A 14,473-nucleotide genomic window follows, 5' to 3' on the forward strand; every position below is an offset into this window, starting at 1 on the left:
TGAGGTGCTGGACGCACCACTAGAACTGGCGGCATGGTGTAAGTACCAAGTAGAGGTCAGGAGAAGGATGTGTTTCTTTTGGAGTCCCCACTGGGGAGAAAGGGGACTATAAATGAAGTGAGGGCCTCACAGACCTACACTGCAGCCAGTTGGGCTGAGGGAAGCCCACTGAGGTGCTGGCATGATTCTACTGGAGTTTTGCTCCCTCCCTGCATGTATAGCTAAGAAAAAACCTTGTCTCACCTCCCCACACATTTTTTGATTGCCAGCACACCAACATCTTCACAGATAGATGCGTGGGAAGGGGGGCAGATTTTGTTAGCCCCCCCCACAAGGATCATCTTTTCTTTATTTTTTTTTTAATGATATTTATTAAAGTTTCAAAAAATACAGGAAAATACAGAATACAAAAAAGTATAAAGTTTTTAAGATATAACAAAAAAGTAAACAAAAAACAAAAAACATACAAAATAAAACAGTTAAAAACACGTTAATTTTCCATAACCTATCTTCCTTGCTCTTATTTCCCCGGACCTCCTCGTACCTCCCTTTTTTGTATTCCAGTTCAATTTGTTAGTTCAGCAAATCCTTACCATTAAGCTTTTACCCATTTGTAAGCCTTTCTTCGTATCTCTTAAAGCATTACAGCTGGAAACCACTTAGTTTCTATCCAACATCCTTCTAAGATTCCTTAATTTTACAATATTTCTGTAAATAATCTTTAAATTTCTTCCAGTCTTCTTTCACTGACTCTTCTCCCTGGTCTCGGATTCTGCCAGTCATTTCTGCCAATTAAGGATCATCTTTTCTTTAGTTACCTCCACTCTGATGCTACAATGGCTGTCTCATGTCAATGTTTGAGTCCACTTGAGTCACCCAAACGCAGATGGTTTTGGGGAAACACCTGCATCATCTTGTGACCTAAGCATGTTGCAGTTGTCTTTTTCCAGTCCAGTTTTGGGGAAGAGTGCAGTCTAAGTTGTTGCAGGAATTTATGCATAGGTTGGGGGGGGGGTTGCCCCTCCAGCAGATATCATGCACATGCAGCCCACTACCAAAATCAGCACAATCACTTTTGTGACTTGTCCCCACAAAACACTTCCTCACAGTTTCTTCCTATCTATTCAAAGGGCCTCTGCTGCACAATACCAAATGTAACAATTCACTGATAAATGTATCTATGTACTGGCTCACTGGGAAAACTTCAGAAATTCATATAGACATGTGAGCTCAGCTACACAGCAGCCCCTCTGCCTGAGTGATAATTCCTGGCAACCTGAGTGCCAGACCGGTAGCCCTTCCAGAAATAACAAATCCAGATGAAGAGAAAAGGGTGTGATTAACTTGGCTGGGAAACAGGGAAATGCAAATATCTCTTTTGCTTCACTTGATGGGTGTTTGGTGGAGGGCAAGGAGAACCATGGGGAAGGGTCTAAGATGCTTAGATTACTGCCACCAGACCTCCCCTTTCATGATGTAACCGTGATGTATTAGAGGTGTAGTTTGGGGGGTGTAACATGGAGATTAGCAGCTAATAAAAGTTTGGAGGCTCTTTTGTTCGGGGCCTCCATCTTGTTCCACCTTGTGGCAGGTGGGGGTCCTGTCGTGACGGTCTACAATAAAGACCAAGCCTACCGGCTGCTGTTTTGCTCTGGTATTCCTGGCTAGTATCCTTGTTTTTTGTCCAAGGGAGCCCTCAGATTTCTCCGTTAACAAAGTGAAGTATCTGTTCGTCCCACAGTGTATCTTAGTGCAATAATAGCAGCCTGAAGAGTTTGGACTTGATATCCCACCTTTCACTCCCTTTAAGGAGTCTCAAAGCGGCTAACCATCTCCTTTCCCTTCCTCCCCCACAACAGGCACCCTGTGAGGTGAGTGGGGCTGAGAGACTTCAAGAGAAGTGTGACTAGCCCAAGGTAACCCAGCAGATGCATGTGGAGGAGCCGGGAAGAGATCCGGGCTCACCAGATTATGAGTCCACCCACTGGCAGAGGAAGGGGTGTGGAGTGAACCCACCACACCAGGCACCACCATTCTGTTGAGGTGCCATCATGGCCACCCCCGGACATGTGCCACGCTCCCTTGGCGCACCAGGCGCCACGTCCCCACTGGCGGCACACCACGTCTCCAGGATGCTCGCCATGCCCCCGGGATGCACATCACACCCCCACGTGCGGCGCACCACACCCTCGGGACGCACTCCATGCCTCCTGGGATGCGTGCAAGCCACGCCCTCACCTGCTCTCCGCCCCCAGTGCCAGAGCTTGCAGCTTTGCCACTGAGTCCACCGCTCATAACCACCACACCACACCTGAAGTGCCTTTTCCAGTTGTCAAAAGTGCCCTGTTGTTATCACTTTTGAAACATTAGTGTTATGATGGCACCTAAAGCCTGAAATATCTTCCTAAAAGTTCAGACAAATGTTTAGGGAAAGTTGTTATGAAAGGAGGAATGAAGAATGTATGTTCAGCATATAATTCTCTGTATTATGCTTTCAGGTCTCCATATGATGAGCATGTGGACAGACAGAGGAGAAGGCTGCATGAGTTAATTGCAGGATGACCTCTGCAAAAGAAAGTTGTGCATATTTGATCTTTGTGACTGTTAAGTAAATGTTTAAATTATAGTTTTTTAATATCGAACCCAAGCTCTGATTTTCTCAGTTCTCCTTCACCTGTGTGTATCCTGCTAGTTCTAACCATTTTGCCTTTCTCTTGGCACAAATGTATATAAAATTATACAGGAAAATGATAAATGATCGGCTTTAATTCAGTGTCTCTGTCTCTACCTTTCTGTGCAATTGCTCAGAAATGTCACTAAGAAAGCTCTAGATATTGGCATGGTTTCTTTTATTGGAATAATTTCCCAAAGTTAATTTTAAACGGGTACATAAGACCAGTGGGCCAGAATTTTTGTCCCAATAATATTTTTTTCCTGTGGCCATCACCAAATCTTCATGCAGGTAACTCCACAGTTTCATCTCTCATGGAATAAAGTGGTTCTTCCTTTCGCTGGGTGCCCCTGAGGTCAGTATTTTGGGAGAGTGATGAAAAGTTCTCTCTAACCACTTTATCTTATTTAATTTTCTAACCTCTGTCATGTCTGCTACCCTCTTATAGTTCCTTTTTCAATAGTCTCCAGCACTAATTCCAGATCACAAAATGAATGAAATAATAGCGGTTCTGATCCTTGTGGGACCCAACTGCTCACTTTCTTTAACTTTTAACATGGCCTTGGCCATTGGAAAAGCCCCAGCACCCAGGAGATCATCTGAAAGCCCAAGTTGCCCCAACTTTGTGCAAAACAGTTGTAGCCCTGGAGAAGGGAAGGAAAGGGGTCTGACAAAACTTTGCTAAGTAAAGTATCTTTGTCTGCTGAAAAACAAATGTTTAGCCAGCATAAAAGAAAACTCGTCCAGACAACTGTCTCTAGCTTATGTTGGCCTCCCTCTAGACTCAAGGTTGCGTAAGGTACATAGCATGGGACAGTGAAAATCTTCAATAGAAAGGCTGCCTGCACTCGTTCCAGTGACTGGGTAAACCCTGACATCCAGATTAAATTCCATAGAGCAGTTTGGCTCTAACTTTAGCATTAAAAACCTTTAGGGCAGAAGGGATGTGTTGGTTACCTCTTGTTGCAAAAAAGCGCAATATGGCCTGCATAGACAGCTTGCTGGCATTTACTGCCACTGCGCAGTGCACCAGAGCCTGTGATGGAAAGTGATCCCCAAACAGTTGAATCTGAATACCTGCTGGATGTGTTTCCCACCAAAAACCCAACTATATATCTTACAAGAATTTCCAAAGACCTTTATTTTGCTTTTATTGAAGTTCATGCTCATTTTCATGCTAGACAAATAGTCGATACAGGCAATTAGCAAACGCTTTAAGCCAATTCTAGTTCGTGAGAGCAGAATCATATCATCTGCATATAGAAGAATGGTAATTTTTATGCATTTAGTTTACGGCTGTGAGCATCCACCAGTTTTAGTAACGGGGCGAGGTCATTTAAGCACAGTGGACCAACACCAGCTGATGGCATGGCTCCCCAAATCAACACTTCACACCGGATTTCAAGCATCTGGCATTGGAAACTTCACACTGGACTTCAAGCATCGGGCATTGTGTGCCTCCCATTCTTCCTCCAGATTCTGGGTCCTTGGTTTCCAAATGAGATGGAAAAGTTGCTCCTATCAGAAAAGAGGACTTGGGACCACTGAGCAACAGACCAGTTCTTTTTTTTTCTTTAGCCCAGGCAAGACGCTTCTGATGTTGTTTCTTGTTCAGGAGCGGCTTGACAAGAGGAATACGACATTTGAAGCCCATCTGCAGGATCCGTCTGTGTGTGGTGGCTCTTGATGCACTAACTCCAGCCTCAGTCCACTCCTTGTGAAAGTCCCCAACACGTTTGAATGGTCTTTTCCTGACAATCCTCTTCAGGCTGCAGTCATCCCTGCTGCTTGTGCACCTTTTTCTTCCACACTTTTCCCTCCCGCATAACTTTCCATTAATGTGCTTTGATACAGCACTTTGGGAACAAAGTTTGGGAACTTCTTCTGCAATTACCGTTTGAGGCTTTTCCCTCCTTATGGAGGGTCTCAATGATGGCTTTCTGCACAACTGTCAGGTCAGCAGCCTTCCCCATGATTGTGCTTCCTACTGAACCCATTGCAGGTGTTGTGGATTGAATAGCTACTGCACCTTTTCACAATATTCTAATTTTCTGAGATTGTTAATTTGGGGTTTTTATCAGCTGTATCCCATAATCATCACAATTCTAACAAATAAAGGTTTGACATATCTCACTTTGTATGCCATGAGTCTATCTCATATATTAGTTTCACCTTTTAAGTTGAATTACTGAAATAAATTAACTTTTCCATGATATTCTAATTTTCCAAGTTTCACCTGTACGTATTTTGTTCCCTATGGCAAGGAGTGCTAGAATGGGAAGCATCCATGTAATCCACCTTGTCTTAGACACACACCAGTGACGCATCAGCGGAGCACTTTGCTTCATTAAGTTCTTAAGGGGGAGAAAGAGAGAGAGAGAGAGAGAGAGAGAGAGAGAGAGAGAGAGAGAGAGGTTGCATTGGAAGTAAGCAGGGACACCGCAGGGGCTTGAACCCCGTCCTGGAAACCAGGAGCGCCAACCACCAGCGTCTTTTGCTTTTTTTTGGCCAATGCAACAAGATGAAAAGCAAAACCTGAGAGAACACTCAATATAGAATGTTCTCTCAGGGAAAAAAAAACCCTTAAGAATTATGAAGTTGCAGACAGAACAAATCAAGGTTTTATCCCTTGCCATTAGCAAAGGATATTCACCTAGATGTGTTTACGTCACAGAGTGCCATGTTGACGGCCATTAATTTGCAGGGCAGAACAGAGAGACTGGCTCCAGTCTTCAAACTCTGCCTTTATGCTCACCTTTTTGTTTGTCCCTCCGAAGTGTGAATTCATAGGCCTGGAAGTTCCTTCTGCTGGTCTGTGAAAAGCAATCTGGACTCATTAGTTTGTCCCCGGCCCTTTCCCACCAATTCCAGAGAAATGTTTTTGGAACACAGCTCTTCTTACTGACCTGACTTCTGCAGGAAGAGCTGGCTTCACCTGAGGGTGGTGGGCTCTGGGACAGAACTGTGAAGAGATCAAGCGGGGGGAAATGGAGAAGCCAGCACAAAAGGATTGTACTGAAAAAGGTCACTGAATTGTGAAGTGTGAAGTTCACTTGCCGTTAAGTTTCCTGAAGGCTTGCAAAATTCTATTTCTTGTGTCACTGAGATGCACCTGGAAGAGACTAGAGTCTTCAGCAGCCCTCCCCTCCAGACACAGGAGCAAAAACAGCCGGTTACCTAAAGCAGCGCAGTCAAGACGCAGGTGTCTCTCAATCCTGCACTGCAGATGTTCACTTGATGAATCAAGAGCTCTGACCCTGCCTCTTACTTGTCAATGGAGCAGATCTGCTTCCGGCACCGGTAGCTCTGTGAGGTCTGTAAAAAAAAGAGCTGGAACATAACAAGGATGCCCAAAGATGTACCTTATTGTGTGGTGATGGCACAGGAAAGGGCCTCCCCTGCAGTGGTGTCCTGACAAGAGAAGTCCCTCCAGGTAGAAGCACGCAAAGTGACTGCATTAGGCTTTTGAGTTTGCAGTTCTTCTGAAACAGGGATTGAATAACCAACATTGCTCAATACAAGCTCTTTGGAATATTTAGTTTGCATATTTGATGGATGATTCCATTTAGAGCCTACCTTTTCTCCAACAGGCTCAGAGTGCTTGAATGGTCCCCCTCACTGCGACCTGAAAGAATCTTTGTACAAAGAGTTGCAGGCAGAACACAACAGAGATTTTCCCCTCAGCCAAGCACAAGCTACTCACGTAGTTGACCTTCAGCCAGAAGACACACAACTGTATTGCTGCTATAATTACTATAGAGCATTTAGAGATCACTTGTTAGTTATTAGTGCCACCTCTGTTAATTCAAATGTTTTATTAACAGAAGCTACAATTGCAGTTGAAGGTAACCAAGTGAGAGGTTATAGGCAAAGGAAGCAGTTCACTACAGCAGGTTTTAAAATATATTACCTTTAGAACAGAAGTACTGGTGAGGATCTAAAATTTTGTATTTGTTGGAACCCCAGCAACTATCAACCCTATCGTGCAAGTTTTCACCAAAAAGTCAGCAATAGAATTTGGGTCAAATTAAATTTTGAATAAAGTCTCAGCATTTTGGATTTATACACATCTGAAGGAACAAAAACTCAACAATATTTTGGTGACCCTCTTCTGCAGTAAGTACAATTCGTTTGGCTTCATATGCCAAATGCCACCACTTTTAAGCAGCTGCTCAAGAGGGCTTGTTATTCTACTACTTGGAAGCCACAATATACATAAAATTAAGTTCTGTCCATTAGCAAAGGAGCTTATCTATAGTCCCCAAGAAGCTATCACAAAATGGCTGCAAAGCATTTTTGTCAACAAGGCAACCTGAGCTAAAATGAAATTAAATGGAACTATGTTGTCTTCTGCGCCTCTGCTTTGCTCTTTCTCACATGCACATATTTCTTTCCCCCTGGATCCCCCTACCCTTCTCAATTCTAAGTCTTACCTGTCTTAAAATCTTACCCGTCTTGGTTTTTCCAACTTCTGGAGCGAGGTTCTGGAGCGAGTGGTCACAGACCAGATCCAGGGGCCCTTGGAAGAAGCTGCTTTTCTGGATCCATTTCAATCAGGATTTAGGCCTGCTTTTGGCATGGAAAGGGCCTTGGTCGCCCTGCACCTCTGTCGAGAGACAAGGGAAGGCGCTGAGTGACCCCCAGTGCCTTCCATCAGCTTCGGCTGGTGGCCCAGCTACGCCCCTCTCTGGACACAGATAGCCTGACTCCTGCTGTCTCTGCTCTGGGAACCCGTTCTTGGGTCGTTCTTTTGGTTTTGATTTGGTGTTTTTGATATTTTATGTGAGCCGCCCTTAGACCTTCGGGTATAGGGCGGTATAGAAATTCAATAAATAATAACAGTAATGATAATATTCAGTTGGGCAACAGAAATGCCAAACTTCTTTTTATGAAATGGCTTCTCCAGTTGAAAAGCCTTCTATTTTCTGCAATTATTCTTCACTCGGCTTGAAGCAGGCTTCATATCCACCTACCCTTTCCTCTGCTCCTTTGTACATCCAAAGACTTGTTGGTTGAAAGGGAAATAAACTTGATTTCGCCCCTTGTGTTCCTTCATGTGTCTTTGTTTTCCCTTGGCTTTTCTAGTCATCAGATGTATCTTCTTTTCTTGATTCTCTTTAAAATCTTCATCTTGGTGTTTTCTTGAGTTTTCAGTTTAAATTTGGCTTGGCTAAGCTTTCTTTTGGGGCCTTTCTCAAAGTCCAGCATCTGTCCAGAATTTACTCTCCCTGTTTTACTATGATTGCCTCTCCTAACACTTTTTAGGCAGTTACTGAATTAAGGTATCTATCTATCTATCTATCTATCTATCTATCTATCTATCTACAAGCAACATTGAAAATTGTCAACTATGGAGATAACAAGGGAACATTTGTTGTATCTCTTTTTAAAGTTGTAAATAACAGCTTCAGCTCTGACCCGTGAGAGGGCTAAAACCAGTATTATTGCCAGGGACAGTCTCACTCACTAGACTCTGGCTCGCTCCTTCCACCACCTGTCAGTCATAAGGACACATAAAATAGTCCCTTGGCGCATTAATACAGTGGATAAACATGGGTTTGTTTTCAACATGGGTTCATTGCGCATGGATGAGAAATTAGTGCCGGCCCCACTCTTCAATAACAGTGTTGCCGGGATGCCATCTTGAATAAAATATGGGGGTGCGGGGCGGTAAGCCCTGCCCTACATAGTCACACGCCACGCCACACACAATTAAATGGTGATGGCCATCAACAGTTTGGGGGGGTTCACAGCCCCCTTAAATATTTTTTGGGGGGTGCAGGCTTAAGAGGAGTTAACTCCTAAGCTGGGGTATGTGTCATTCCTGGATCAATGTCTTTGTTTGCTTGGCTATGTGTAGAACGTGCTGTACCTTTTAATGACATTTTGCCCAAGTATCGCACTGATCTGAACATTAAAGATTTTGGTAGACACTGCAGCCTGAGTTTGAATTCTTCTTTGAGTGACAGGCAGGAAACTCTCCTCCACAGGGTGCTTTTTTGGAGATTCTCCTTGGGGGAGGGGTCCCAGGGCCCCCAAAATGGATAGCCTATCGCTTTAAGAAAATGCTTTAAGAAAATGCTAAGAAATTGTTAACGCTATCTACCTATATCTATATCTATCTATCTATCTATCTATCTATCTATCTATCTATCTATCTACAAGCAACACTGAAAATTGTCTACTATTGAGATCACAAGTGAAAATTTGTTGTATCTCTTTTTAAAGTTGTAAATGACAACTTCAGCTCTGACCAGTGAGAGGGCTAAAACCAGTATTATTGCCAGGGAGAGTCAGCAGCGGAGGATGCCGCTCGGGCGCCTGGGGAGCAAGCTGCTTATGGGGCAGGGCGAGGGCGGGGCGAGGCATCCATGGGGCAGGGCGCACCGTGGGGCCTCCAGAGTCTGCCTGCCTCCTCCCACTCAGTCGCCCTTCGGGGGGGGGGAGCGGGCGAACTGTTTGGGCAGCGCAGAGCCTTGGGCCCACTGCAGGCCCCGTGGGGAGTGCCGCCCGGCATTTTGTCACCCCCCTCAGTGGGGACACCCGGGGCGGCCCCACACATACCGCACCCCCCTTACTCCGCCCCTGGTTGCAGGTGGTGTGGCTGGGGGCCCCCCCAGTCAAGTACAGTGGTACCTTGGGTTAAGAACTTAATGCGTTCTGGAGCTCCATTCTTAACATCAAACTGTTCTTAACCTGAAGCACCACTTTAGCTCATAGGGCCTCCCACTGCCGCTGTGCCACCGCTGCATGATTTCTGATCTCATCCTGAGGTAAAGTTCTTAACCCGAGGTAATATTTCTGGGTTAGTGGAGTCTGTAACCTGAAGCGTATGCAACCTGAAGCATATGTAACCCGAGGTACCACTGTAAATAAAAATATTTAACTGACCAATTGTGTCACAGGTGACTCAATTCTGCCCCCCATCGGCTGCCGTTTGTCCTCTTTTTCCAGGACACATCCTCTTTTTCAGGGGTAACATTTTTAAAATTTGCCATAATGTCTCTGGCTATAGTTTCTGGATGAGTCCCAGACAAGACTGGTGACTGAAGACTTGCTTTCCCCATCTTTTCTCTTCTCCTGCCCCCTCCCCCAGCAATATATCACAGCTCCTATAGCCTACATATAGTAGGAGTATTTAAAATGAGAATTGTCTTGGCGTCCTCTTTTTTGCTCTTTGAAATATGGCAACCCTAACTTGCCCCCCCTAAAATAAATCCTGGCTACACCCATGGCAGGTGGTCATAGCAACAGTGCCAATTTGTTGATATAATCAAGGAACAATTACCATGTACTTAGAAATCTATCCTTTTTACCCTGCCCATTTATCATCACGCTGCTGTGTTGATTCAAACTCCCAGATTGTGCCATGTCCCAGACCTGGGTAAAACCAAGTTCGTAAAGTGAGGGCCTCCCCCCATTACCCACCTGACAGTTACCGGTATTTCCATTCTGGCAGTGGCTGTCAAAAGAGACCATGGTCAAAGAAGGAATATTGGGGTTGAGATCCACACCCCCCCCAAAGAACCAAAAAATGCGAGCCATGGATCCCTGTTTAGTTTATAACCAATTATGTTGATGTCAGGATTTGTTTGTTTGTTTGTTTTGCCAAAATGGTACACAAATGTTTTTGCACTATTTTTTCGCTACCAGGATGGGGCTTTACAAACCATCGGAACAATGGAGAGACAAGTAACCAATTATTTTTGTTTCCTCTTCTTGGCAGGCCTATTCACACAACATGTGCATGGCTGGTCCTTAATGCAGGAGCCGGGAAGCTGTGACCCTCCAGACGCTGGAAGCCGTTGGAAGCATGGTAAAAGTCCAGTCTGTGGTGTCCATTCACAGGTGAAACTTATTGCTGGGCATTGCAGTGATCTGGTGATGAATATTTGTGTGTGTACCAGCCCTGAAAGCAAACTACAAAACTAAGTACATTTTTCTGCACTAGTTATTTCTGAAACGGTCTTCAAGGACCGCCCCACTTACAGCGCATGGCAGTAATCCCACTCTGGAGGTTACCAGAGCATGGATAACTGGGCAAGACGATCCTGGTTCAGGAACAGCAATGGCTGGCAAGAAGCGCTCTTGGGTCTTTTTACACAAGCACAAACCCAGGTTTCAGCAGGTGTGCCTTCAAGAGGGAGCTGCAAGCTACAAGTGTAACTTACGACAAATGCCAAACAGAAATCCAACAGGTGAAGCTTTCACCAGAATGCAAAGATGGTGACCGAGGTGGGGAAGTTTTGCTTGCTGTTTAACAAGTAGGAGCCATGCCAGAAAGAAAAAATGAAAGTAAATCTTACTATATAAATAGGACTTCAAGGCCATGCCATCCGTTTTGGCTCCTCTGCCACTTGGCCCCCTCCTCTTCCTCACTGCCAGCTATTAGCTGCTTTCCCCCTGGTGGCAAGAGAGACAGAGAGACGCAGCAAGGGGGATGGGGAACCTGTGTCTCTCCAGGTGCTGCAAAGACTAAAACTCCCTTTATCCCTGACCCTCGGCCATGCTGGATGGGGCTGAAGAGAACTGGAGTCCAGCAACACCTGGAGAAACACTATGATTAAGATTTTGCTTGTGTTTGTGTAATTGATTAATCAATATGGTGAGCTGGCTCAAATATATATAATCAGTTAACACATGCAGACTAAAAGTAAAGCACACTGGACAATTTATTAAAGCAACAGATTCTATGTACATTGTCTTATATCAAGGCAGTCCCAGGCTTGCCTGCTTCTCAGCACACAAAATCTATCAATGTCCAAGAGTATGTCCAGAACACAAAGTGACATCTTGGCTCTAAAGATGGCATGTTCAGCGCCTCCTCTGACATCAGTAGCCCACGGGCAAGTCCAGAGTCCAGCCAAGATTATTGGGAAGCTTCCTGTTGCAACCATCTGTCAAGCCACAGGAGGCCCAAAGAGGTCCATCGTTTCCACCACCAAGCAGAGATGCTCCAGGAAGGAGCTGATGGACACACGCAGAATCCGGGCTTCATCCGCTCTCCATCGACTGCAAAAAAATTATATATATATATATAATATATATATATATTGTGCAGACTGGAACATAAAATGTCAACACTTGCACTACACTTAAGAGTCCAATGAACATGCCACTCCTTCCGCCAATATCCTCATTCTATTCCAGTCCTTGTGCTTCCCTTTTACTCTTGGCAGACACTGGGCACCTGGTCCAATACATTTGGATGCCAGAAAATATACTGTTTCACTTAATTATTATTATAGCACTACCTGAATGTAAAGTACAGAACAGAGAGGAAGGGAGGAATTATTCTTATTATCCTCCTCCTCCATATAGTATCATCAGCTTGTATAGGACTTTACAGAAAATACGAGGGGGTAGATCTCTGCCCTGACAGGCTTACAGTTTAAAATTTGGCACAACAGAGAAAGGAAAGGGACGTGGGGGCAGGCGAAGGAGGCGATGATTCGACTGACAAATGCTGAGCTTTAGTTAGAGTGAAAAGGATATATCAAGAACTCTGGCCAAAAGTTTCAATATAAGGAATAATTCCTACTCAAGAGTTGAAATGAAAAACGTGTGTATTCTGCTAAGAATAACAGTTTGAAGCTAGTAGTAGATTTAAACACAACGTATAAGTATGATAGTTTTAAAGTAATGGTAAGTTTGGATACAACGTTTAAGTGCAGAAATAATGTCGTTTCAAATATACAATGATATAGTACAAAGGTACATGAAATACCAGTGCACAACAATTGTTTTATACAAGTTTCAATAGCAGTCAAAACGAGTCCACATTATATAAAATTAGAATAAAGAATAAAGAATGAAGGATCAAATGGGGCCAAAAAGGAGTATCCGGAGTGTGAATCAGATGTACGGTTCAGTGGTGGTAACCAGGACAGGGCCCTGTTTCGGAGTACACGCCTTCTTCAGCTGGTAATATCAAAAAATATGTCAAGATAGATCAAGGTGCTTCAATCCATAGATAATAAATATAATAAATTATATACATTACAAATGAAACTCCTATCAAACCTAACAATGATTGGAACACTTATCTAAATATTCTAAAAAGACAAACTAGATACAACCTACACGCCAGACTCATGGCCGATTACACTAAAGTTCAGAGGATACCCAGAGGATTACGCATTCAAAAAGCTCCAACTTTATTTTCCAATAATGAAGAATTTAAAATTAAATGGATGTCCATTGTAAATAGATGTTCTTTTGACCTGATGACTTTAATCACAGAATTTGCAATTAAAGAGACTGAACGTTTGGACAAAGAAGCTGTTGGAATCACTGAGGAATTACATAAACAATTTGATTTGGAGACGTTTGAATCTAAATTTAAACAATTACAAGTAGAACTTAAGAATTATTTGGATAATATAAATATTGAGAAACTAAGGAAGTTTGAACGCGATCGTAGGGATTACGAATCAGATCATGTGTTCCCATGGATGCAGAAATCCATGAACACTAGTATTCAACCTAGATCAACGTTTGAAACGATGTCCCCCAAGGGCTTGAATGAACATCAAGACTACAGTTCTTTTCTCTAATCAACCACCATAGATGGCCTTGGACTTTAAATCCCTTCTCTGTTTACACCTTTAAGAAGGGAGAGCCTATCCTCCCTCTCCCACAGACACACATATAAGACAATGATTTCACTCCCTAATAGAAAACGCACAGAGAAACGCAAGAAAACTTGGATGCAATTATCTAAGGTGAGAAAACACTGAACTGATGTCCGTTTTTCACAAATATTTTGACTGGAAATAATAACTCTTGGAAATCCTTATTTCTAGACGCATGTCGAAATAGAAACATAAAAGAACTAAATGATACAGACTCCCAACAGATTTATAGTCGTCAAAAAACCGAGGTATGGAACCAAATATCATAATATGTGTTAACATACTTTATAATGTATATAATTTATTATATTTATTATATTTATTATCTATGGATTGAAGCACCTTGATCTATCTTGACATATTTTTTGATATTACCAGCTGAAGAAGGCGTGTACTCCGAAACAGGGCCCTGTCCTGGTTACCACCACTGAACCGTACATCTGATTCACACTCCGGATACTCCTTTTTGGCCCCATTTGATCCTTCATTCTTTATTCTTTATTCTAATTTTATATAATGTGGACTCGTTTTGACTGCTATTGAGACTTGTATAAAACAATTGTTGTGCACTGGTATTTCATGTACCTTTGTACTATATCATTGTATATTTGAAACGACATTATTTCTGCACTTAAACGTTGTATCCAAACTTACCATTACTTTAAAACTATCATACTTATACGTTGTGTTTAAATCTACTACTAGCTTCAAACTGTTATTCTTAGCAGAATACACACGTTTTTCATTTCAACTCTTGAGTAGGAATTATTCCTTATATTGAAACTTTTGGCCAGAGTTCTTGATATATCCTTTTCAGTGAGCTTTAGTTAGAGGCCTGGCTGCTGCAGTGTCCCTGCTCCAAGGGCTTCATGGGAAAGATGATGGGAGGGAGGGCTTGAAGGAAATAAGCGAGGAGGGTGCACAGAATGGTTCTGAGAAGTGGTACCAGGCATATGGGGCACCAGGGAGGAAAAGGCAGAGTTGTTTCGAGGAACAGAAGACGTCTAGATGTTGAGGAGCAAAGATCACAGGCAGAGACATATCAGGATACAAGAATGCTGTCCTAAGGATGGGAGGGCATGGCCACAAAGGGCTCTGAAGGCAAGAGCAAGGCGTTTGTGATACATCCAAGGGATGAGCATCATGTTATCGGAGTGGTGAGAGAGAT

At 43.4% G+C, this 14,473-nt stretch overlaps 1 protein-coding gene across 22 annotated transcripts in view; it reads right to left on the bottom strand.

Annotated features, from left to right (window-relative positions):
- The window catches only part of LOC308466563 (uncharacterized protein), a 65,498-nt gene that overhangs the window by 40,094 nt on the left and 10,931 nt on the right, over positions 1-14,473 (bottom strand). For 5 of the 22 annotated variants that reach the window (XR_013980884.1, XR_013980889.1, XR_013980890.1 and 2 more), the window contains exons 1-2: positions 7,645-8,130; positions 6,384-7,277 (exon numbers count right to left, since the gene is read on the bottom strand). The exons of 3 other annotated variants lie outside the window; for them this stretch is intronic. Coding sequence is in view for 4 of the 19 variants with exons in the window: in XM_080987391.1 (XP_080843517.1) it covers positions 4,053-4,189; positions 4,908-5,025; positions 5,427-5,484 (313 nt within the window). In the remaining 15 variants the exon portion in view is untranslated. 14 more of the 22 variants (XR_013980893.1, XR_013980894.1, XM_080987386.1 and 11 more) reach the window with 11 other exon arrangements.

This window comes from Podarcis pityusensis, assembly GCF_964106645.2.
Source record: "Podarcis pityusensis genome assembly, chromosome: 17".
NCBI classification, from domain to species: Eukaryota; Metazoa; Chordata; class Lepidosauria; order Squamata; family Lacertidae; genus Podarcis; species Podarcis pityusensis.